This window comes from Coregonus clupeaformis, chromosome 36, assembly GCF_020615455.1.
Source record: "Coregonus clupeaformis isolate EN_2021a chromosome 36, ASM2061545v1, whole genome shotgun sequence".
Lineage (NCBI taxonomy): Eukaryota > Metazoa > Chordata > Actinopteri > Salmoniformes > Salmonidae > Coregonus > Coregonus clupeaformis.
In genome coordinates, this window is record NC_059227.1 from 24,480,839 (window position 1) to 24,505,625 (window position 24,787).

Sequence of the window (24,787 nt, forward strand, 5' to 3'; positions counted from 1 at the left end):
ATCGAGGAGGCAGGTGGCACCGGGAGGAGGTAGGGAACTGGTCTGTCTGCCCAATATAAAGGATCAAAACTGGCGGAGGAATAAAAATTGCATAAATAGGAAAGTATACCAGTTTCATTTGAGGACCAGGATGTTGACAGCTGTGCCATACGGATTGCAAAATAGCTGGGAAGAGATTTTTGATGTACCGATTCCATGACACAGGGTGTATGAGTTGATATATAAAATGACGCAAGATTCAAGACTTCGTGCTTTCCAGCTGAAATTATTTTACAGAATTCTTGCCACCAACAAAATGTTGAATATTTGGGGCATACCATCATCGCAGCTCTGCAGATTTTGTTGTGAGGATACAGAATCAATAGACCATTTGTTTTGGTATTGCCCTCAGGTAGCCTGTTTCTGGTCTCAGGTTCAGGAATGGCTGAAAAAGCATAACATTAATCTGAGGGGCAGCTTTCGGGGTACTGTGGTGGGGATCTTGGAGAGCTGGTGGCCTGACGGTTGGGAGCTTGGGCCGGTGGCTGATAGGTCGCAGGTTCGGGTCCCAGTTTTGACCTTGTGGGAGATCTGTCGACGTGCCCTTGGGCAGGGCGTTGACCCTGGTTGCTTCTTTGGGTCGCTCTGGATGGGAGTCTGTTAGATGACAATGTAATGTAAATGTTGAGCGGCTTCACCTCAAGTAGATTGTATGTTTTAATATTCAATAAAACCTTTTTTTTAATAAAGACAGTCTCGCTCCACCCCATGTGAGAAGAGACTAAAACAAAGAATGTTTTTCAAATGTGCGAAATAACTCAAACGTAAATGAGAAGTAGGCAAAAACAGCTATTTCCAAACCTTCATCCAATCCCATCCCCTTCCAGCCAGTGAACAGACAGAGAGGCTAGTTTTAAAAACAGGTTTATTGATGTGTGTACAGTGATTGTCTGTGCACTCAAGGATTACAGAAAGGTGAGAGACAATCAGTGTTTAGCGTTTTGGTCACTCCAGAGGCATGTGATAGCTGTGAGGTTATCAGGACCTTTACAAATCAGAGGTCAGCTGTGATGTGGGGGTCAACCGGATAAAATAATGGTTTAAGTAGAAGTTCCTCTTAACCACAGATATATAGTAGGATCAGATTACGCTCCCCCAATTCTAACCTTAGCCATTAGAGGGAATGAAACAATATCTGACTCTGAATCAGTGGTTAGGGGCAACTTCTACCGACTCAATGGGAGAATAAAGCACAGGAAAAAAACGAAACAGATAAAAGGTCCAAAACAACAAAGTATATAAAACATCTAAATGAGCCATAGATTTTGGCAAACATAATTTCATTTCACCTGCTATATCATAATAATACATTTTATAATTGGCATGTTCAATAGCAGAATATCCCATGGACTGGGCAAGTGGGGATTTTGGCTATTGTAATGGGGTAGGTAACAGAAATGTAACAGAAATTTTTCAAAAACCCTGTACTGTGTTTGAACCTGACTAGTTCTACCCCAACCCCTGAGGGACTTGGCAACTGTATTACTACCCGTATATGGAGGAGAGCGTCATCAGACTGATCTCAGACCTGTTCTGAGCTAACCTGGCCTGAGGTACTGAGGACTTGCGGAATACTGAAAGGTACAGTAACTGTCCAGCTAGCACATTTGGTTCCTTGGAAGTTGTGGGAACGTATGTTCTTGGTTTTACATTGGTTGTGGGAATGAAGCCATACATTTCCTGACTGGTAAAACATGTTTTAAACGTTCTGAGAACAGAAGTGAACATTTCGCTTGTTATGGGAACATTTATCATTAGGTTGCAGGGAGGAGCTGAGAACGTTTTATTCTGGTTCCTTGAAAGTTTTCCTGGGAGGTTTTATTAATGCTCCGAAAACTAAAATGATAGGTTATTTGGAGGTTTTTATATAACTTCCTTAAAACCTTCACTGAACGTTTCAATAAGACTTTTAATAACACTGCTATTACTATTATTTTGGGTAAACTTTTTTTGAACTTAAAGCACAGCTAGGACACATGGAAATTAATTTCCTTAGGATTAATCATGCAAACTCTTTTTTTATTGTGACACAATATTATTGAGATTCAAACCTATAATTTTCTGTTGTGTATCCATTGAATTAGTCCACTGCGCAACCAGCATGGCGCTAGCATGCCATGTTTTTTTTTTACGCATACAAAGCTGTTCATTTTAATCTATTCAAACAGACCCCATTTAAAAGGAAACAAGCACTCATTAAGATCAGGTGTGGCCAATTAGTGGGCGCGGCCAACACACCTGAACACACTTAACAAGATAGAGGATAGAGTTTTGTTGACGCTGAAACAGAATGTAAATGTTTCAAAATCACATTCTTTAAGTTCTTGTGGTTTTCATGGAACATTTTCTTAACATTCTTGGAACAATTTGAGAACATTACTTTAAATAGAACCATTAGGAAACATTATGCTGAAGCACTGCATTTCCCACAGAAGAACTTTGTTTCTTAACATTCTCTGAACTATTTGAGAACATTCTCAATGTCAAACAAGTTGGAGAACATTCCTAGAGCATTACCAAAATTGAAATTAAATGTAACCATGTTTGAACTATTAGGAAATAGTTTATTTTCTTAGCATTTCATTACATTAACAAAGTTTTTTTGTCAACTTCCTTAAATGTGCTGAGAATGTTCCAAAGCCAAGCAACTATCCTGCACCATCCCCAGAAAGTTGTATGCAAAATAACAATAGGACAACCACGCTCTCACCAAGCTCTAAGAAACATATGGTCCTCAGAACATTATGTGCTAGCTGGGTGGAGCCTATTAAAAGAGGTAACAATGTTACAGTATGTTGCAGATAGAAATTGACTTTAGAGCTGACATGACTCAATATTCTCCATGAGAGAAAATCATGTCGGTTCTAAAAAACACATTCTTATCCGAATGTTATGTAACGTTGCAACTCCTTCAATGCGGCCATAAAATGAATGACCATCTAAAATCTTTTACTACGAGCTTACTGTAGCTCAGTGTCCTGTGCTGCCCTCGGGGCAAACTCTGGGTATTCTAAACCTGAGCTAATAGACAATTGGTTTGGTGAAAACACTGGTACTGAGAAAGAGAAGGTTGCTCTTCTAACAACTGAACTGGGGATTTGGAAGACGTCCTGAAGTGGTTCTATCTTTACCCATTATACAGTATATGAAATACAGCATGGCACTGTGTAGAGGCCTGACGGCTGTAAACCTGAAGTACTTAATGCATCTGGAGCATAGAAATGTAAAATAGAGAGACACGATTCTCTATATTCTACATAACAGAGAATCATGTCGGTTCTACTCCATACATTTCTATCTGAACGTTCTGTAATGTTGCACCCTCCAGAATAAGAAATCTGCTCTCTCTGGCCCCTGAGTAGCAGCTTGAGTAGGCGTGTACATATCTTATATGGGAAATAACATGTTTACATTTTAGATTTGTGTTGGACTGCTCATTTCGCTAACATTTATTTTCATTTGAGGCATTTCGGGCTGTATAATTCACATGTCACACTGCGCACAATTAAGCATAAATTCAAGGTTTGGCAATCCACAGTGCAAGACGTGAGTGTGTGTTCATGCAAGATAGAAGAGCTCTCGTGTGGGTGTAACGTGTTCAACTTCTTGTAACAATCAGACATTTTCAAGCTATATCACAACGTTCAGATAAAAAAATAGTAGTAGCATAATATAGAGGAATTCAATACGAGCACCTGGGCAGGCTAAGCTAGTATAGCCTGAGTATTTGGCTACATTCATTGTCTGGGCAATTTTTTATGGTCGTGTAATGTGTGTGACACAGTGTTGGCAATTTTATCTCACTTACTTTCATCGAACACACATAATAAGTCATACACTTCCAGAAAACGCTTACATTGAGAAATCACATTTAACTAAAAACAATACTCAAGATAGAAAAATAGTTGTATCTTACTTTACACTCAACACATAAATGAAATCCCAACCCATCCCAAACACCCCCCCATTTTAATAAAATAGTTATATTTTCATTGAAAAGATGTCTTCTGAGGTTACTTTAGGTCACACTTTTTGACCTTTCTGCTATAATGTCTCATGACACGGACCCTGTCTGTCTGTTTGGTCATAAACCTGAGGTGTGGTCAAACTGCAGAATGTTCACCAACATCACTTATATTTGCAAATGTAGAGTAAGTTATTGGTACTTTGGGGTTGAACCGCTTCGCAAAATATTACAACTTTTTATTTTCAGGATAATTCATATTTGTCAAAAGGAATATTCACTCAAAAACTGCAGAAGCATCATTACATTATTGGTTCAAAATTGGGCTGAGAGGAATTTGTCAGGAAACCAGCAATCATGAACATCCAGTGACTTCAACACACCTTAGGTTTAGCCCTTGAGCTGCAGACAACATTCAGCCATGTCTGAAGAGAGACAGAATTGGAGACATGGATGACTAGCCAAAAAACTAGCTTATCTACGGGTTTAATGCTTTGCTATAGTGGTGTTCTTATTGCTTTTGAAGGGAGGATCTGTTATGGCCAAATCTTACCTTGAGAGAAATGTGTGTCTAATGCAAACTACCGCACAGATCCTAAACTGACATCAATGCATGATTTACACAAATGTTTGAGGTACACACACTTGTCTAACAGCTAACAGATGTAGTGTACATTTGAGAAATATTCACATTTGTTGCACACTATTATCTCAAGTTAGGATTGGGCCTTTGGCTTAGTGACTTGGTTGGTTCCACTGTTGCGTAGTAGTTGTGGAATGCATCCGTGGGGCCCAGGCTAGTCGATGGGGCCCTGGAAGATGAGGCGTGTCCAGCCCTGTGGAGTGCTGCTAAGAGGGGCAGAGCAGAAGGGACAGGTGGGCCGGAAGGCGTGGGTCCCATGGGGCAGCGGGGTATCCGCCCAGTACTTGGCTGTCCTCTCTGAACACACGTGGCCGCAGGGTACAAACGCGTACGTAGGCGCTCCAGCATCCACGTACACGGCAGGCTCACACCCCAGCCACAGGGGCACGTAGGGCCCCACGCTCCTGCATAGAGGGCACTCCCGGCGGACTGTGGAGATCCTTCCTTCCCCCTCTCCCTCTCCTCCTCCTCCTCTCGCCTCCTGGCGCTCGGGGCGCTGGCCCCAGTCGTGGCGGCCATGCACGTGTCCGCAGGTGAGGTAAACCCAGGGCTGGCGCTCCTCCAGACTAGGGAGAAAAGGAAAACTACTAGGTTTAAGTTTTTCCTCAAACTCAAAGCATCATTTATTTTATTGGTAGTAGTTGTATCGTAAAATAGCTATAAATAGACTACAAGGGATAAAAACGTAGTTGTAATCGAGAAATGTTGTGTAGTTCTCAAGGTTGAATTTGCCCCGACCACTGTACCAGTAGATAGGGTCAACTCATGAATACTACCTCCTTGTGGTGTAGCTCCTTGTCTGTCACTGTGTAGTAGCTACCCACCTGTGGCTGCGTGGCAGGCTGGGGAATGCCAGGGTACTGAGGCCTACAGGACACTGTGGCCGGGCAGCGTTGAGCTCCTGTCGCAGCGCCTCCAGGTGGCGGAGGGTGGGAGCGTGGAGCAGGCCCTCTCCAGTACGCCACAGCAGAGTGGCTCCACACAGGTCCACCAGAGAACCATCACGCAGGGCACTGCTCTCTCCCTCCGCCTGCAGGCCAGGAGACACACACACACACACAGGGAGGACATCAGACTACTACTGCTAAACACTAGTACATATGCACACAAAGAACAAATCAGAGAAAATTATATGTTCACAGATACATACAGGTGTCTATTCCCTATATAGTGCACTACTTTTGACCAGGGCCCATAGGTAATAGGGTGCCCTGGTTGTACCTCTTGTAGCCTACGGTACTGACCAGTTTGCCTCGGCTGGGTCCAGAGCGTGTCTCTCGGAGGGCGTAGACGTCCCCACAAACAGAGATCTCCCTCCACAGGCCCTGTCTGCTGTCCTCAGGGAAGCCCTCAGGGTGCATCACCAGCACCCCGTTTGTGGTCAAACCATCCATGTGGCCGTCCGGGTTCTTCCACTTAGTGGCTTTCTCCTGGAAGAGGAGGAGGTGATGAAGAAGATGAAATAGAATAAGAAAACGGAGAAAGAACAGAAGCTTGGTTATTCGCATCTAGGATGGGTTGTGTTCAGTAGCCACCCAATTTGAGAAAACGTAGGAAGGTACTACCTGAACCTGTCCTATAAGAACACACTGTTGTCTCCCGTTTGTACCTAATGAACGTGGCCCTAATGAAGTGTGATTCTACTCCAACTCATTTTCAACTGACATCCATTTAGAGCTCTCCATTTGGTTTCTCTACCGAGCCCGTGCTACACACTCACCCCTAGAAATATGTTTTTGGAGGAGTCAAAGCCAGCGGCATAGATGCGTGCGGTGTAGGGGGGGCTGCGTTCACACACCACCCTGCAGGCGAAGCGGGAGATGGTGCTGGGGGCCACCGAGGGGTCCTCGCCCTCCTTCCCCTCTCCTGATGTGTCCGTCACAACAAAGTCTATGGGACACTCTGTGGAGCGCCCAATCTACAGGGGAAACGAGAGAGAGAGAGAAGCATTACATGGGATCTTTATTGTGTTCAGAACAGGGTTCGTTGGGAAAGCAATTTTAAAAGGTCCTTTGCTCCACTTAAAGTAATATTTATGTCAAGTCGTGATTTTGATGATTTGAGCTTTTCTTTAACTTGTTAATTAGGCCAGGACTTGAAGGATCCTGCTGTGCTTATTACTTGCCACGATTTGAATAATCTTTCACACAAAAATAGCAATAACATCTACATTTAATTTCAAGCTGTGTGCAGTTACTCACGGTAAATTAACCACCTGTGATAACCCACTTAAGATACATTTCTTCATAGTTCTACGACGCTCTCCGTGCTTTGAATGTATCTGGGCCCCTGTTCTAAGCTGGCCACCAGACATTACATTTTACATTTTAGTAATTTAGCAGACGCTCTTATCCAGAGCGACTTACAGTTAGTGAGTGCATACATTTTCATACTGGCCCCCCGTGGGATCTATTTCAGAACTGATTGAATATTCATCCCGTTCCCCTGCTGTTGTGGAAGGCTGCTGGTGTGGTTCTTACTCATACAATACAGTAGGGGTTTGGTGTGGGATTGGCTGATTCCATTCTTCTTTATTTCAGTGTGTCACACACACGCCAAGCCCATATGTGGTGGAGAGTATTCCCAGCATGTGACCCAAAATAAAGCATCCGATACACAAACTCTGGAGGAGGTTGTATACACACAGCAAAAGCGAAAATAACAACCAAATTCTTTGTCTTCCAAAAAGGGAAAAAGTGGTAGCAACACCTGGGTGTTCGGTAGCTATCCTCTTTCTGTTCTTCCTGTTTTTGGAAGACAAAGAACTGAGTATTACCTAGATAAGCAGGCAAGCATTATTTTCGTATTTAGCCAACAACAAAAAAAGTTTTGTTGTGGTGTTTACCTGGAACATGTCAGTGTCGTTGTCGTGGCAGTACTCCACCACCACTGTCTGGTTGCGGGACAGAGTGAAGGAGATGCTGTGCTGCCCCCTGCTGTGGACTGCCTGCAATCACAACACCACCACAGGAGAGGAGAGTTTAGGGTAGACTTCAACATCCTCATATTGCTGAGATATCCTCTCTCTTTCACACACACACACACACACACACACACACACACACTCTCTGTCCACCGTTACTGTCGGCCTACCATGAGGACAGCATTTCCCACCATAGGAAGACTATGGTAACATCACATTCTCACACACACACACACACACACACACACACACACACACACACACACACACACCTTGCTGCCTTGTGGTGTGTTGAGGATGTGAACAGTGCTGGGTTTGACTCCGTTGGCCTTGGTCCTCCGGTACAGAGCGAAGCGGCTCTTCCTCCTCCCCCGGTCTCCACTGGGCAGAGAGCCATTGTACCTACAGAGAACACAAACACATACAGAGATTCTACATGATTAAATAAATCATTCCTTTACATGCTAAATGTTTTGTTACTAAACTAAACTATGTAATATGATCATTCCTTTGTATCTATGCATATTTTCTTTCTTTTTCTGAGTGGCAGCCCACAGGTATGACAGAAATATACACTCAGTGGCCAGTTTATTTGGTACACCCATCTAGTACCGGGTCAGACACCCCTCCAGAACAGCCTAAATTGTTCGGGGCATGGAAACCTTGCTCAGTTGGTATCAAGGGATCTAACATGTGCCAGGAAAACATTCCCCACACGATTACACCACTGCCACCAGCCTGTACCGTTGACACCAGGCAGGATGGGTCCATGGACTCATGTTGCTTACGTCAAATCCTGACTCAGCCATCAGCATGACGCAACAGGAACCGGGATTCGTCGAACCAGGCAATGTTTTTCCACTCAATTGTCCAGAGTTGGTGATCGTGTGCCCACTGGAGCCACTTCTTCTTGTTTTTAGCTGATAGGAGTGGTCCTTTGCTGCAATAGCCCATCTGTGACAAGGACTGATCAGTTGTGCGTTCCGAGATGACATTCTGCACACCACTGTTGTACTGCGCCGTTATTTGCCTGTTTGTGGCTCGCCTGTTTGCTTGCCATTCTCCTTCGACCTCTCATAAACAAACAGTTTTCGTCCATAGGACTGCCGCTGACTGGATGTTTTTTTGTTTGTCGCATCATTCTCGGTAAACCCTAGACACTGTCGTGCGTGAAAAGCCCAGGAGGCCGGCCGTTTCTGAGATACTGGAACCAGCGCGCCTGGCACTGACGATCATACCACGCTCAAAGTCGCTTAGGTCACTAATTTTGCCCATTTGTTCAATCTAACAGTAACTGAATGCCACGATGCCTGTCTGCCTGCTTTATATAAAATATGATATGAACCGAATATATTAAATTATATGAATATTGTGCCTGTAACCCCACCAACTAACAAAAAAAATCTGGAAAAATGTTTAAATGTGGTCACCAATAGAAATGAAGTAAGAGAATATGCCATGTAGCCTTTTCACCTCTTGATCATTGGAGATGTGATATTGCAAATCCCTATCACCTCCACCACTCATTCCTCACAGACAACCAATGTACAACTACTCGCTCATATACGGATAAGTATCACTTGAGCCCGATTCACTGACACGCCACTTGAAACCTCAGAATAGCATGCTTACTGGGCGAACACTCCTTACACTGAAACACCAATTAAACTGTATTCAGCAAATGCCTGAATAACAATGGTTGAATGAATATGGTGCTCTGAATACTTGTAGGTTCAACTCCTTCTTAACCTCACTTCTGGGCACTTTTCTGTGTGTGTGCATGCGTTTGTTAGTGTGTGTCAGCACCGAAAGAGACAGCGAGAGACACGGAAGAGAGAAAGAGAGAGAATGAGCAAGCGTTAGCCTAAGTGGAACTGTGCTGTCACCTCTGCTGATTGTTCAAATCTAAACTCTTTCGTGTCTCGTCTCTAGCTTTCTGGGCAACTGAGTAGAGCTGCGCCGTCACGCTAAGAGTTCACGGTGAGGGCCGCTTTCAGCTAATCAGCGGGGCATGGTACCTATTAAACACTATTCAGATGATGCCCAGTGGACACAGAGCCCTTTGTGAGGGGACATCAATCCTGCTTTCAAATCAAATCACTCCTCTCGCTCGCTCTCTTAGTCTTGCAATCCTCTCTCGCTCTTGGCCACCCTCGCTCTTTTCTTCTCTCTTTCTCACTCCCTCTTTCTAGGTCTCTTGCCAGCCCTCCCTCTCTCCTCTTTAACAAAGCTATGCCTCTCTATGCCAAGCTGCAGCTGCTCTTCCTGGACGATCAGAATCATTCCACAGTTCTAAACCAGACCTAAGCCAAGATCTTTCCCTTTCACAATGTTAGTCCAGACCAGACTAGACAAGCCAAGACATTTCCCTTTCCACAGTGTTAGAACAGAGTGCAGTAGAGATGCCCGGTCATGAGATCTAAGGAGAGGAGATCTGAAGGGAACCCACTGCTACCTGTACAATGATCCTGTGTCACATCAGGACAGAGCTGAACAGGCAGGAGGAGGGGGGGTAAGGAGAAAGAGGGAAAAGAGGAGAGGTAGACCAGAGAGAAAGAGACAGGGCAGGGAAAGAGGGCAGAGAAATACAGGGAGAGAGGGCAGAGAGAAAGGGGGTAAACATGAGGGAGAGCGTGAGAGAGAGCAGGAAGAGAGCAGGGCAGAGGTCAGGAAGCGAGGGATACAGAAAGAGATGAGAGAAGGCCGAGATGCAATGTGATGCGGGAAGCAGATGGACCAGAACTGGCCAGGCAAAACACAGTAGGGTTTGCCGATATTATGATAGTATTGTCTATCAACGATAACTGACAGCCATCGTCGATGGTGACGACATCGTGATGTGACAGACGATGGTTTAGCCTATTTGTGTCATGAGCACTCTCTCTCCCTGGTAGCAACATTAATTGCATTCAATTATCTTCCACTCTGCTCACCTCCCTCTCTCTCTACTCAGCCTAACTAGCTCCACCTGCCCTGCTCTGCTCTTGTTACCTGGCCAGCTGCACTGCATTTCCCACTCACCATCCTCACCTTGCCTCACTCTGTTCTAATTACTCTGCCAGCTGAACTGCATTTCCCCACTACCTCTCCCAGTATATCAAGCCCTGTTTTTCAGCCAAGCCCTGTCAGATCGTCTTCAAACCCGGACCAGTAACCTGCCTGTCTGCGCTCTGACTCCTGTTTGTGATACCGATCCTTTCTTGACTGCCTCCTTGTTCTACTGCCCCGTCTATCCCAACCTGCCTTCTGGACCTCGACTACTCTCCGATCTTCAGCCCCTCCGGTAACTCGTTTCTGCCTTCTGTCTCTCACCACGATATTTGCCCAGCCCTGATCTGTACTTCTGCCTGCCATTCATATTGCTGTTGTGTGTGTGTGTTCCCCCAGGTCTCCGACCACCAGATGAGCGTGCCCAGACGTTTCACCACCCTCAGCCCGATACGCCGCTCCATCACTGGGGAACACACACACTAAGTACTTGGACTGGACACCCCCCGGACATTTGGTGACCCCCGGAGCACAGGTACCCACAGGAGGACCCTGAAAGACCCCTGACACCCCTGGGACTCCTCTTCCCGCCTGTAACCTTGAATAAAGAACTCTGAATTTGAACTTGCGCTCTTGGGTCCTCTTCTGTCCGTGACAGAACGATCTGACCATCATGGACCCAGCGCACTCCCTGACCACGATGGAGGAAGAGCCAGAGAGGACTGCCCTACAGCGACTGGAACGCTCTGAGGGAGACATAAATCGGATGGCTGGCGACATCGCTTCCCTTCTCCAGCTATTCAACCAGCAGCAACAACAGTTCCAACTGCAGCAACAACAGCTAGCCCAAGCCCTGCAACTACTCTCAAGCCCGGCTACTCCACCTGCACCCCCCCTGGTCCTTTTGTTCCTGTACCACCGATACTCCTTCATCCCTCCGCTGGAGGTCCCAATGCTGCAGGCCCGGCAGTGCTGCCACCAGATCCCCACGCTCCTGAACCAAGGATTGGGAACCCGGAACGTTTTGATGGCAACCAGAAGCAAGTAAGACCATTCTTGAGCAGCTGCCGAATCCAGTTTGCACTACAGCCCAGGACTTTCTCAACAGAGGGAGCCAAGGTGGGGTATGTCATCACACATCTCACCGGTCGAGCTCGGTTGTGGGGAACGGCGGAATTCGACCGGCAAACCCCAGCCTGTGCCTCCTTCAGTGCCTTTGAGGAGGAGATGTTAAAGGTCTTTGACCTAGGCTCGCCAACAGCCGAAGCGTCACAAGCTCTGCTCACCATCCGTCAGGGCAATCGGACAGTGGCAGACTTCTCCATTGACTTTCGTACCCTGGCCAGTCAAAGCTCGTTTAACCCAGAGGCACTGGTGCAAGCCTTCCTCCATAGCCTGGCGGACTATATCAAGGACGAGCTTGTTTCCCATGACCCGCCCTCAACGCTTGATGCCGCCATTGACCTTGCCGTTCGCATTGACCGCCGTATACAGACCCGGAGGAGGGAGAAGGGCCGTCTCAGTCAACCTGCCATCCGTACTCGGGTCGATACCGCTTCTGTCCAGCCCCTGCCTGTCAAGTCCCATAGCCAACTCAATCAGCCTGAGCCCATGGAGATTGGCCGTGCCTCTCTGACTCCCGAGGAGCGTCGGCGCCGTCTAAGCTCCAACCTTTGCCTCTACTGTGGTGGCGAGAATCACCGTGTCGCTACTTGTCCGGCAAAAGCCGCAGCTCACCAGGTGTAGGGGAGATCCGGGTGAGCTCAACAAGCCTTCAGTCTCCCTCCATCCGAAAGACCCTGCTTCATCTCCGCCTTCAGCTTTCTGACAAGACTCATACATTGGCCGCCCTTGTGGATTCCGGAGCCGAAGCAAACATCATGGACCCTGAGCTTGCACAGCAACTGGGCGTGAACCATCATCAACTGACACAACCCATTCCTGCACGAGCCCTGGATGGGCATCATCTTGGCACTGTCACTCATATCTCCGCCCCTGTGACAATCCTGCTGTCAGGGAAACCACCAGGAGTCCATCCAGTTTCACCTCCTACACTCACCTGGCCAACCACTCATTCTTGGATACCCGTGGCTCCGTCAGCACAACCCCCACATCGACTGGGAGACAGGAACAGTCCGTGAGTGGGGAAGGAGTTGTCACCAGACCTGTTTAAGGGGGCCACCCTGCCCGTTCACCGGGAAGGATCTAGCGCTACCTCCGACATATCCAATGTTCCGGCCTGTTACCACAGCCTGAAAGAGGTGTTCAACAAATCCAAGGCGACATCTCTACCCCCCACACAGACCCTATGACTGCGCGATTGATCTCCTGCCTGGCACAGCACCTCCCAAGGGTCGTCTGTATTCACTGTCAGCCCCGGAAAGAAAGGCCATGGAGGACTACATTAATGACTCTCTTGCCTCCGGGATAATTAGACCGTCGTCTTCCCCCGCAGGAGCGGGATTCTTCTTTGTCGGCAAGAAGGACGGTTCTCTTCGTCCATGCATAGATTAACGAGGTCTGAACGACATCACGGTTAAGAATCGCTACCCACTGCCCTTACTTTCGTCTGCCTTCGAACTGCTGCAGGGAGCCACTGTATTCACTAAGCTGGACCTTCGCAATGCCTACCATCTGGTGCGGATGAGGGAGGGAGACGAATGGAAGACAGCGTTCAACACACCAACCGGCCACTATGAATATCTCGTCATGCCCTTCGGCCTCACCAATGCCCCAGCAGTTTTTCAAGCCCTAGTGAATGATATCCTCAGGGGACATGCTAAATACGTTCGTATTTGTGTACCTTGACGATATTTTAATATTCTCAAAGACTCTGTCAGAACACACGCTCCACGTCCGGTTGGTCCTGCGCCGCCTGCTGGAGAACTCTCTTTTCGTGAAGGCAGAGAAGTGCGAGTTCCATGCCAAGACCGTTTCATTCCTGGGGTATGTGGTGACCGAGGGCAGCATTCAGATGGATCTCACGAAGGTGTCGGCTGTCACTTCCTGGCCAGTTCCTGAGTCTCGGAAGAAGTTGCAACAGTTCCTGGGCTTTGCCAACTTTTATAGGAGATTCATCAGAAACTATAGCACAGTGGCTGCACCCCTCACGGCGCTAACCAGCACTAAACAACCGTACCAATGGACATCAGCTGCTGATAAGGCCTTCAATATCCTCAAGACATGTTTCACTTCTGCTCCCATCCTCCAGATGCCAGATGCAGCAAGGCAGTTTGTGGTGGAGGTAGATGCTTCGGACGTGGGAGTGGGTGCAGTGCTTTCTCAAAGAGCAGCTGAGGATGGCAAGATGCACCCCTGTGCCTTCTACTCCCGTCGGCTAACCCCTGCCGAATGCAACTACGACATTGGGAACCGCGAGCTGTTGGCTGTCAAGCTCGCCCTTGAAGAATGGCGGCACTGGTTAGAGGGGTCAAAGGAACCATTCGTAGTGTGGACAGACCACAAGAACCTGGAGTATATCCAAACAGCCAGGAGGCTGAACTCCCGTCAACAGCGGTGGTCTCTGTTCTTTACGCGCTTCAATTTCACGCTCTCCTACCGCCCGGGATCTCGCAACATCAAACCTGATGCTCTTTCCCGGATGTTTCAGAAGGACGAGACCACCGCCATGACAGCTCCCATTCTTCCCAGCCACTTGGTCGTAGCGGCCCTCACCTGGGAGATCGAGAAGCAGGTCATGGAGGCTCTTCGGGACCAGCCAGGTCCAAGCACCAGCGCCCCCAACCGTCTGTTTGTTCCAGCAAATCTCAGGTCACCTGTGATTCAGTGGGGGCACGAATCCCGTCTGGCCTGTCATCCCGGCATCACTCGCACCCTTCATCTGGTCCGCCAGCGGTTCTGGTGGCGGGGGATGAGACGGGATGTCCGAGAATTCATCCGAGCTTGTCCCACTTGTAACCGAAACAAGACTCCCAACCAGCCTCCTGCTGGGTTGCTGCAACCCCTACTCATACCCAAGAGGCCCTGGTCCCACGTTTCACTGGACTTTGTTACGGGCCTTCCGCCCTCTGACGGACACACAGTCATCCTTACCATTGTTGACCGCTTTAGTAAGATGACCCACTTCGTGCCCCTTCCCAAACTACCCTCTGCTAAAGAGACCTCCCAGGTGGTCCTGGAACATGTGTTTCGTATCCATGGCCTACCCCAGGATATAGTGTCAGACCCGGGGCCCGCAATTCTCAGCAACCTTTTGGAAGGAGTTCTGTCATCTCCTTGGGGCCACCGCCAGCCTATCGTCTGGATTCCACCCGCAGTCAAACGGCCAGACTGAACGCATGAACCAGGAGCTGGAGAAGGCACTGAGGTGTGTGGCTTCCCAAAATCCCCGGGCCTGGGCTCAACACCTGCTCTGGGTGGAATATGCCCATAATTCACTCACCAGTTCCTCCACCGGGCTCTCCCCCTTTCAGTGTGTCTACGGGTATCAACCTCCACTGTTTGCCAGCCAGGAGGCGGATGCCACCTGTCCGTCTGCTCTTGCGTATGCCCGCCGCTGCCGCCGCACTTGGGCCCAGGCTCGCACTGTGCTCCTGAAGTCTGGAACCAGCTACGCCGTCGGTGCCAACCGACGGAGGACCCCAGCACCTACTTACCGGGTTGGTCAGAAGGTCTGGCTGTCTGCCCGGGATCTGCCGCTGCGGGTTGTATCACGAAAGCTGGCCCCTCGCTTCATTGGTCCTTTTCCTGTGCAGAAAGTCATCAGTCCAACGGCGGTCCGACTTCAGTTGCCCGCTTCCATGCGGGTCCACCCCACCTTCCACGTCTCCAAGGTCAAGCCGGTCCATGAAAGTCCCCTGGTCCCTGCAGCTCCGGCGCCACCTCCTCCGCGCCTCGTAGATGGCGGTCCTGTCTTCACCGTCCGGCGGCTGCTCCGCTCTAGGCGAAGGGGTAGGGGTCTCCAGTACCTCGTTGATTGGGAGGGATATGGTCCAGAGGAGAGGACCTGGATCCCGGCCAGGAGGATAGTGGACCGGACCCTTATCACTGACTTCCACCGACTACATCCTGATCAGCCTGCAATCCGTAGGGGGCCGTCCAAGAGGGGTTCCTAGCCGTCCGGCCCGCCCTGCTCCTGTCTCAGTGCCTGTCCTGTCTCCCGACCGTGACCCTCCAGCTCCTTCTGAGGATGAGGAGATTCACTCGGACCGCTCGGAGGAGTTCTGACCCGCCGCCTGCTCCCCTCCACCCTCCCGGCATGATGTTGTTCTTGGGACTTCTGGGGCCGTCCCTTGGAGGGGGGGTCCTGTCATGAGCACTCTCTCTCCCTGGTAGCAACATTAATTGCATTCAATTATCTTCCACTCTGCTCACCTCCCTCTCTCTACTCAGCCTAACTAGCTCCACCTGCCCTGCTCTGCTCTTGTTACCTGGCCAGCTGCACTGCATTTCCCACTCACCATCCTCACCTTGCCTCACTCTGTTCTAATTACTCTGCCAGCTGAACTGCATTTCCCCACTACCTCTCCCAGTATATCAAGCCCTGTTTTTCAGCCAAGCCCTGTCAGATCGTCTTCAAACCCGGACCAGTAACCTGCCTGTCTGCGCTCTGACTCCTGTTTGTGATACCGATCCTTTCTTGACTGCCTCCTTGTTCTACTGCCCCGTCTATCCCAACCTGCCTTCTGGACCTCGACTACTCTCCGATCTTCAGCCCCTCCGGTAACTCGCTTTCTGCCTTCTGTCTCTCACCACGATATTTGCCCAGCCCTGATCTGTACTTCTGCCTGCCATTCATATTGCTGTTGTGTGTGTGTGTTCCCCCAGGTCTCCGACCACCAGATGAGCGTGCCCAGACGTTTCACCACCCTCAGCCCGATACGCCGCTCCATCACTGGGGAACACACACACTAAGTACTTGGACTGGACACCCCCGGACATTTGGTGACCCCCGGAGCACAGGTACCCACAGGAGGACCCTGAAAGACCCCTGACACCCCTGGGACTCCTCTTCCCGCCTGTAACCTTGAATAAAGAACTCTGAATTTGAACTTGCGCTCTTGGGTCCTCTTCTGTCCGTGACAATTTGAACTTGACTGGTCCTGCGCAGTAAAGAATGGAGTTGGCCAGCGGACGGCAGGGCAGCACACGAATAACATTCAGAGTAATATGCCTGTTCCTTTCTATTTGATATAGCCTATGTTATATAGGCCTACAGAACGCAAGAGAGGACTAGACAGAGCAGAGAATTCCACCAAAACAGCGCAAAATGTCCAGTCAGAAAACATTGTTTCTCTCGCTCGCTCTCTCACACTGTCGGATGCATGGGCCTTAAAGCCTAAACCTATTCATTTATTTTTTTATAAAACGGACACTCCTTAACTATACTGATCAAAAATATAAACGCAACAATTTCAAAGATTTTACTGAGTTACAGTTCATAGAAGGAAATCAGTCAATTGAAATAAATTGATTAGGCCCTAATCTACAGACTTCACATGACTGTGCAGGGGCCCAGCCATGGGTGGGCCTGGGAGGCCATAGGCCCAGCCACTGGGGAGAGCCAGGCCCAGCCACTCAAAAGGGCTTTATTACAGACATAAATACTCCCCTCCCCCCATCATGTATGTGAGACACAGACACACACACACACACACACCTGTTCCATGCTGAATCTCCACCAGAAAGGAATATTATAAAATATTTGCTTGCACTTAGCCTCTGCCCAGGCTTTCAACAACATTATCTTTCGTCATGATTCGTCCAGTTGTAGCACGCGATTTCTCGCTATTAAAATACGAGCCAATAGGGGGCGATACCATCGTATATCACAATGTTTTATGAGTACATAATCACAATAGGAAAAAGGTTGACATCGCCCAACCCTACAGCACAGCTGTACGCAGTATGAAATATTCACTTCCTCTGCCCCCCGACACAGGGCTTATTTTTGTAGAGGGCAGAAGAGCCACCGAGGACTGCTTCTCTCAGAGAGTCAGCAAACAGCACTGGGGAGGGGGGAGGGGATGGAGAGAGAGAGAGAGAGAGAGAGAGAGAGAGAGAGAGAGAGAGAGAGAGAGAGAGAGAGAGAGAGAGAGAGAGAGAGAGAGAAGTAAGACAGAGAAAGATAGAAATGTAGAGAAGGAGAAGTTGGCATGAGAGCGAAGGGCAGGGGTGAGCAGCAGAGCTGGGCCCTGGGTAGCATACAGAACCAGAGAGCCCACTCAGCCCAGTCTAACTAAGATAATGAATGACAGATAGCAGACAGGGACTCTGGTTCTGGTTCAGAACAATCACCACATCACATGCCCTGCACTGAGATAGACAGGCTGAGACTGCAGAGCATGTGAAGGTTAAGGTGGATCTGGCAAATCATGCCATCGTAGCATAACATAGGCTAGTTATAGTCAAAATATACATGTCTGATAGCGACGAGGAGAGGGTTCTCTCAAGATTTCCTCAATGTTATACTGCAGCTAGTTATCCAAGAGAGCGAACATGGAAGAACATTCAGCATTTCCTAGAACATCATTGGGTCTGTGTATGAAGATTTCATTTTTAACATTTACATTTTAGTCATTTAGCAGACGCTCTTATCCAGAGCGACTTACAGTTAGTGAGTGCATACATTTTCATACTGGCCCCCCGTGGGAAACGAACCCACAACCCTGGCGTTGCAAGCGCCATGCTCTACCAACTGAGCGACAGGGGACTATATATGTAATGACTAAATCATTACAGTGTAATTACAAAGGAGCGAGGGAGATTCCAATAGCATTTCTGCAGAGGACTGCGTGCCTTGTAGTGTCACGCATGGCTGTTTTCTCTCTGCCACTGTATGTCCTTTAGCTACAGGGGGGAGAATGCGGCTAATCAGTATTCAAGTGCAGCCTGACTCTATGCCCATGATGGTCAGCAGCATATGGACAGCATAGCCACGAGGGCTAGGTGGAGATTTAACCATACTGCTAACACATTACTATTACTACACTTACTAGAGCTAGTAGTCAGTCAGTTTCTTTTATTTTTAAAAGGAGTGGAATTCCACTCTCCTTGCGTATTTTTTGCATGTTATTGAGACAGTACTGAAACGAGAGGGGGAGACAGTAAAGTGTGAAAAGGGAGGATGCAGGGATTGAACCCCAGTCTCTGGTGGGTAGAACCATGTGTTTAGACCCGGGAGCGTTAACACAAGACGGTGGATAAACCATTAGCCTCTACCCTTATGTAGTGTTACTTGTGTAGGTCTGAGAGCATTGGAGAGGTACATGCAACATGCCAAAAAATTCCGGACAAGAGGTAGGCTAGCTATAATAACTATATTGCTCATACCTATCCAATATTTGAATATCTGTGCCCAAGTCAGGGCTAGGGGTTGATTTGGGATTGGTCAGTGGTCTAGTTCAGGGGGGGGGTGGAGAGGGAAGAGAGGGGCATCATGGGGTCACTGCATCACAGGCCTGTATACAGGATGCTCTGGAAGCTTGGCAGAAGTTTGAGAATGAGAGAGTGCATGGGAGAGTAGATAAGCAACTGATCCTCAGGACTATAGACTGGGCAGAGGTGGAAATGCTGAATGTCTGTCTCTCTTACACACATCCTGTCTGGTATGAGTGGGGAAAATATGTTAGCTAACATGCAGGCTCCATTTATGAATGTTCCAATAGGCCTGTGTGTGGTTGTTGATTAATTCCCTAAGTGAAACACAAAAATTGGCTATATATACACATTAATTGTGGTGAGATATGTTTGGCTGTGTTTTATCGGTTGGTTTGGTTTCATCCAGTGTCCCACTTTCTGCGATCATCACAGCTCCAGAATAGTATGACATCATAGGTATTTTCAGCCTGAGCAATCGAGTGGTGATTTTACACCCACTCAGACCTTTATTGAAGAAAAAAGGCTACATCCTCCTTCCTAATTTCAGTGTAGGCTTATGGTGCAATGTAGCAGCTACTTATTATACCAATTATATTCGGGCGCTGTAAACAATGCAACAATATTTCGTCGACATAACCAGAGTGTATCAAATCAGTCCTCCAGTGTTACAAAGTTACTGTAACGTTACCATACTTAGCGCTCGTTCTCTTGCAACTTCACAATAATTTCCCCACAATTTTGTGGGGCAAATATGTTGCGAAATAACAATAAGCTTACATTTTCTGTACAGCAATAAAGGATAACGTTTGTCTGTGTAGAACAAAACCAACCGAACTCAATCGACTCACACGTCATCCTTTCAATTTTTCGTAGTAGGCGAACATAATAGTAGTAGCCGAATCGCGCTACTACGACTATTAGTTCAGTTTCGATCCGGTGAGATTAACTACTATTTATCCGTCTAGCCTACTGTTACTCACCCCAATATGACCAGCTCGCCGTATTTTACCGGGTCTTTAACGGGCACATCATCTTCGTCCTGGTTCGGCGAATTCATCAGACTGGCGCGAGCTTGGTCTTGTAAACGATCGAGAGCGATAGTAGTGAAATAAAATAACAAATACACCCTTCAAACTACGAGGAAGTTACTTGATTTGAAGTGTATCCAGGTTTGTTTAGAGGCAAGACTTCCTTGAGAATTCTTGTTCTTCGTTTTATTGTTTTGATTCGGTGAGCGAGCATCTTTTGGAAAGAACGTAGAGCAGCTACTGATTGAAGGCCCGCGCGACACAAAACTGTTCTGTAGCAGAGGGTACAAAAACAGCTCGCGGGCAGAGGGAGTCGACTGACCCATCTTTCTTAGGGGAGGACAATAAAACAAAACCCCCCAAACTAATAATACAGTCCTTATAAGATCACATTTTCTCCCATATGTATTGTTATGAATCAGAAATAATGTGTGGGAATAATACTGAAATACAATTTGGTTCTTTATGAAAATGTAATTCAGTGACCAACAATCTCCCTTTGAAACCATTCAGATTGTCGAGGTCTTGATGAGAAGCTTGCTAGTAGTGACTATGTAAAATAAAAAAGCGGTTTCAAATTCTGGAGGAAATACACTCCCTTTGTAGTCCATATTATATTTCACATTCCTGATTATTTTTTTTTGTAATTTTATAGAAGAGCTTGAAGAATTGTGCAATGTCTCTCTGGTGGCAGTCATTCTCTTGCTGACTGTATAGATTTCATTTGGATGTCGGTCAGGCAATCCCAGTATATCGGTACACTCAGTCTCACTCCCATTGACATAGGTTGGGAAACAGGGGATATTGGACATTTAATAGATTTATGATTCAAATAAAAAATTAAGTAACCAATTTTGTGGGTCAGTTCACTTGTGTGAAGCTAGCCACAATAAGGATTAGCCACAATCGTGGCGTTTGCTGTTCGCCTTCAAAATAAAAGTCCCCCATCGAAACTGATACAAATAGTGGAATAACGTCACATTTGGACTAGATCATGCTAAACAAGGTTGGAATGTTGTTATATAACTAAGAAATAAATACAATAATGAATTAATTTGATAATAAACAGTAGAAAAACGGTGGATTTATTAGACTGCATAATTGCATTGGGGCATAACATACACACACACACACACACACACACACACACACACACACACACACACATATATATATATACAGTGGGGAGAACAAGTATTTGATACACTGCCGATTTTGCAGGTTTTCCTACTTACAAAGCATGTAGAGGTCTGTCATTTTTATCATAGGTACACTTCAACTGTGAGAGACGGAATCTAAAACAAAAATCCAGAAAATCACATTGTATGATTTTTAAGTAATTAATTTGCATTTTACTGCATGACATAAGTATTTGATCACCTACCAACCAGTGAGAATTCCGGCTCTCACAGACCTGTTAGTTTTTCTTTAAGAAGCCCTCCTGTTCTCCACTCATTACCTGTATTAACTGCACCTGTTTGAACTCATTACCTGTATAAAAGACACCTGTCCACACACTCAATCAAACAGACTCCAACCTCTCCACAATGGCCAAGACCAGAGAGCTGTGTAAGGACATCAGGGATAAAATTGTAGACCTGCACAAGGCTAGGATGGGCTACAGGACAATAGGCAAGCAGCTTGGTGAGAAGGCAACAACTGTTGGCGCAATTATTAGAAAATGGAAGAAGTTCAAGATGACGGTCAATCACCCTCGGTCTTAGGCTCCATGCAAGATCTCACCTCGTGGGGCATCAATGATCATAAGGAAGGTGAGGGATCAGCCCAGAACTACACGGCAGGACCTGGTCAATGACCTGAAGAGAGCTGGGACCACGTCTCAAAGAAAACCATTAGTAACACACTACGCCGTCATGGATTAAAATCCTGCAGCGCACGCAAGGTCCCCCTGCTCAAGCCAGCGCATGTCCAGGCCCGTCTGAAGTTTGCCAATGACCATCTGGATGATCCAGAGGAGGAATGGGAGAAGGTCATGTGGTCTGATGAGATAAAAATAGAGCTTTTTGGTCTAAACTCCACTCGCCGTGTTTGGAGGAAGAAGAAGGATGAGTACAACCCCAAGAACACCATCCCAACCGTGAAGCATGGAGGTGGAAACATCATTCTTTGGGGATGCTTTTCTGCAAAGGGGACAGGACGACTGCACCGTATTGAGGGGGAGGATGAATGGGGCCATGTATCGCGAGATCTTGGCCAACAACCTCCTTCCCTCAGTAAGAGCATTGAAGATGGGTCGTGGCTGGGTCTTCCAGCATGACAATGACCGAAACACACAGCCAGGGCAACTAAGGAGTGGCTCCGTAAGAAGCATCTCAAGGTCCTGGAGTGGCCTAGCCAGTCTCCAGACCTGAACCCAATAGAAAATCTTTGGAGGGAGCTGAAAGTCCATATTACCTAGCGACAGCCCCGAAACCTGAAGGATCTGGAGAAGGTCTGTATGGAGGAGTGGGCTAAAATCCCTGCTGCAGTGTGTGCAAACCTGGTCAAGACCTACAGGAAACGTATGATCTCTGTAATTGCAAACAAAGGTTTCTGTATCAAATATTAAGTTCTGCTTTTCTGATGTATCAAATACTTATGTCATGCAATAAAATGCAAATTAATTACTTAAAATCATACAATGTGATGTTCTGGATTTTTGTTTTAGATTCCGTCTCTCACAGTTGAAGTGTACCTATGATAAAAATTACAGACCTCTACATGCTTTGTAAGTAGGAAAACCTGCAAAATCAGCAGTGTTTCAAATACTTGTTCTCCCCACTGTATATACATACACATATATATACATACATGTATGTATGTATGTATGTATGTATGTATGTATGTATGTATGTATGTATGTATGTATGTATGTATGTATGTATATATATATATATATATATATATATAGAGAGAGAGAGATATGTATGTGTGTATATATATATATATATATATATATATATATATATATATATATATGTATATGTATTGATATATGTGTGTCTATATATATATATATATATATATTATATATATATTATATATATGTTATGTGTGACATGTTTTTCTTTCTCCTAATCTTCCTTTGAGGTGTGTGTGTGGTTCAGAGTGGTTGTTCTGTTTGTTAGTTCTGGTCATTACAGGTGTGCTGAGTTGCGGCTGACGATGGTGGCCGTGGCTTCGGTCTGGAGTCCTGGCAGCTGTGGCTGATTGACTAGAGTATAAACTGTTTGCCGTGTGAGATAGAGATAGAGAAGGGGGCACTTTTTGTTTGGCTGTTTGAGGATTTGGTTATTGGTTGTATTGATTTATCTTTGTTTGTGTTCCAGCCTGTCCTCCTGCTGTATTCCACCCTACCTGGGTCCTGGAGAAGGGAAAGGTAGTTCTGCCCATGGGTGTACATTCACACATAGATAACGCAATGTTTTACACACTAGGTTAGCCGGGCGGGTGTCACCCCTGTATTTGTGGTAACAGGTAGGAAAGCGGGTTAAGGCTTAGAGTGTGATAGGAAGGATTAGGTGTGTAGAAGAGGGTCCTTTTGTTTATTTTCATTACTTGGACCCCAATCCCAAACATTCCCTTCGCTTACCTTCCCTGGTTTGTTTGATTGGTCTTTGTTTTATTTACTGTTTCTTTATGGGTGTTGTTTAATTACTTTACTAAACGTCCCAGAGGGCTAACATTGAGTTCTGGTTGTTGTGTCTGGTTATTTTAGTTCATTACACCCCACATTTCTTCCCCATCCATCTAGTTTACATTGTGTGCGCAGGCACGGGCATTTACGTCTCCTCCTCAGACGAACTACACCCGAGGGGAGAACATAACATGGGGGCTCGTCCGGGATATTTGATCCAGCTTGTGCCCGCACACTTTGGTAGTAGATGTGGATTGTGTGGTTGTTGTGTTGGGTGTAGTGTTTAGTTCTGTGTTGGATGTTGTACTTACAGTGGGGGAAAAAAGTATTTAGTCAGCCACCAATTGTGCAAGTTCTCCCACTTAAAAAGATGAGAGGCCTGTAATTTTCATCATAGGTACACGTCAACTATGACAGACAAATTGAGAATTATTTTCTCCAGAAAATCACATTGTAGGATTTTTTATGAATTTATTTGCAAATTATGGTGGAAAATAAGTAATTGGTCACCTACAAACAAGCAAGATTTCTGGCTCTCACAGACCTGTAACTTCTTCTTTAAAAGGCTCCTCTGTCCTCCACTCGTTACCTGTATTAATGGCACCTGTTTGAACTTGTTATCAGTATAAAAGACACCTGTCCACAACCTCAAACAGTCACACTCCAAACTCCACTATGGCCAAGACCAAAGAGCTGTCAAAGGACACCAGAAACAAAATTGTAGACCTGCACCAGGCTGGGAAGACTGAATCTGCAATAGGTAAGCAGCTTGGTTTGGAGAAATCAAATGTGGGAGCAATTATTAGGAAATGGAAGACATACAAGACCACTGATAATCTCCCTCGATCTGGGGCTCCACGCAAGATTTGCATGCTGATGGAAGGAGGTTTTCACTCAAAATCTCACGATACATGGCCCCATTCATTCTTTCCTTTACACAGATCAGTCGTCCTGGTCCCTTTGCAGAAAAACAGCCCCAAAGCATGATGTTTCCACCCCCATGCTTCACAGTAGGTATGGTGTTCTTTGGATGCAACTCAGCATTCTTTGTCCTCCAAACACGACGAGTTGAGTTTTTACCAAAAAGTTCTATTTTGGTTTCATCTGACCATATGACATTCTCCCAATCCTCTTCTGGATCATCCAAATGCACTCTGACTAAATACTTTTTCCCCCCACTGTAGGTGGTGGATTTAGAAAATGGCCACCTTTAACCTGAAGTTTT

The 24,787-nt window shown here is 46.6% G+C and overlaps 1 protein-coding gene across 2 annotated transcripts; it reads right to left on the reverse strand.

The window, feature by feature from the left end:
- Positions 1–2,723: 2,723 nt before the first annotated feature.
- LOC121552931 (E3 ubiquitin-protein ligase pellino homolog 2-like) lies at positions 2,724–20,187 on the reverse strand. 2 transcript variants are annotated; one of them, XM_041866037.1, is made up of 7 exons: positions 19,878–20,187; positions 7,842–7,971; positions 7,492–7,593; positions 6,367–6,564; positions 5,891–6,076; positions 5,471–5,676; positions 2,724–5,212 (listed from the first exon to the last, which is right to left on the reverse strand). In XM_041866037.1, the coding sequence occupies exons 1-7, from the start codon at positions 19,952–19,954 to the stop codon at positions 4,801–4,803; spliced, it is 1,311 nt and encodes a 436-aa protein (XP_041721971.1). In that variant the 5' UTR covers positions 19,955–20,187; the 3' UTR covers positions 2,724–4,800. The 2 variants fall into 2 exon arrangements, with proteins under 2 accessions (XP_041721971.1, XP_041721970.1); XM_041866036.1 differs by having other exon boundaries at positions 2,724–5,230.
- Positions 20,188–24,787: the final 4,600 nt, after the last annotated feature.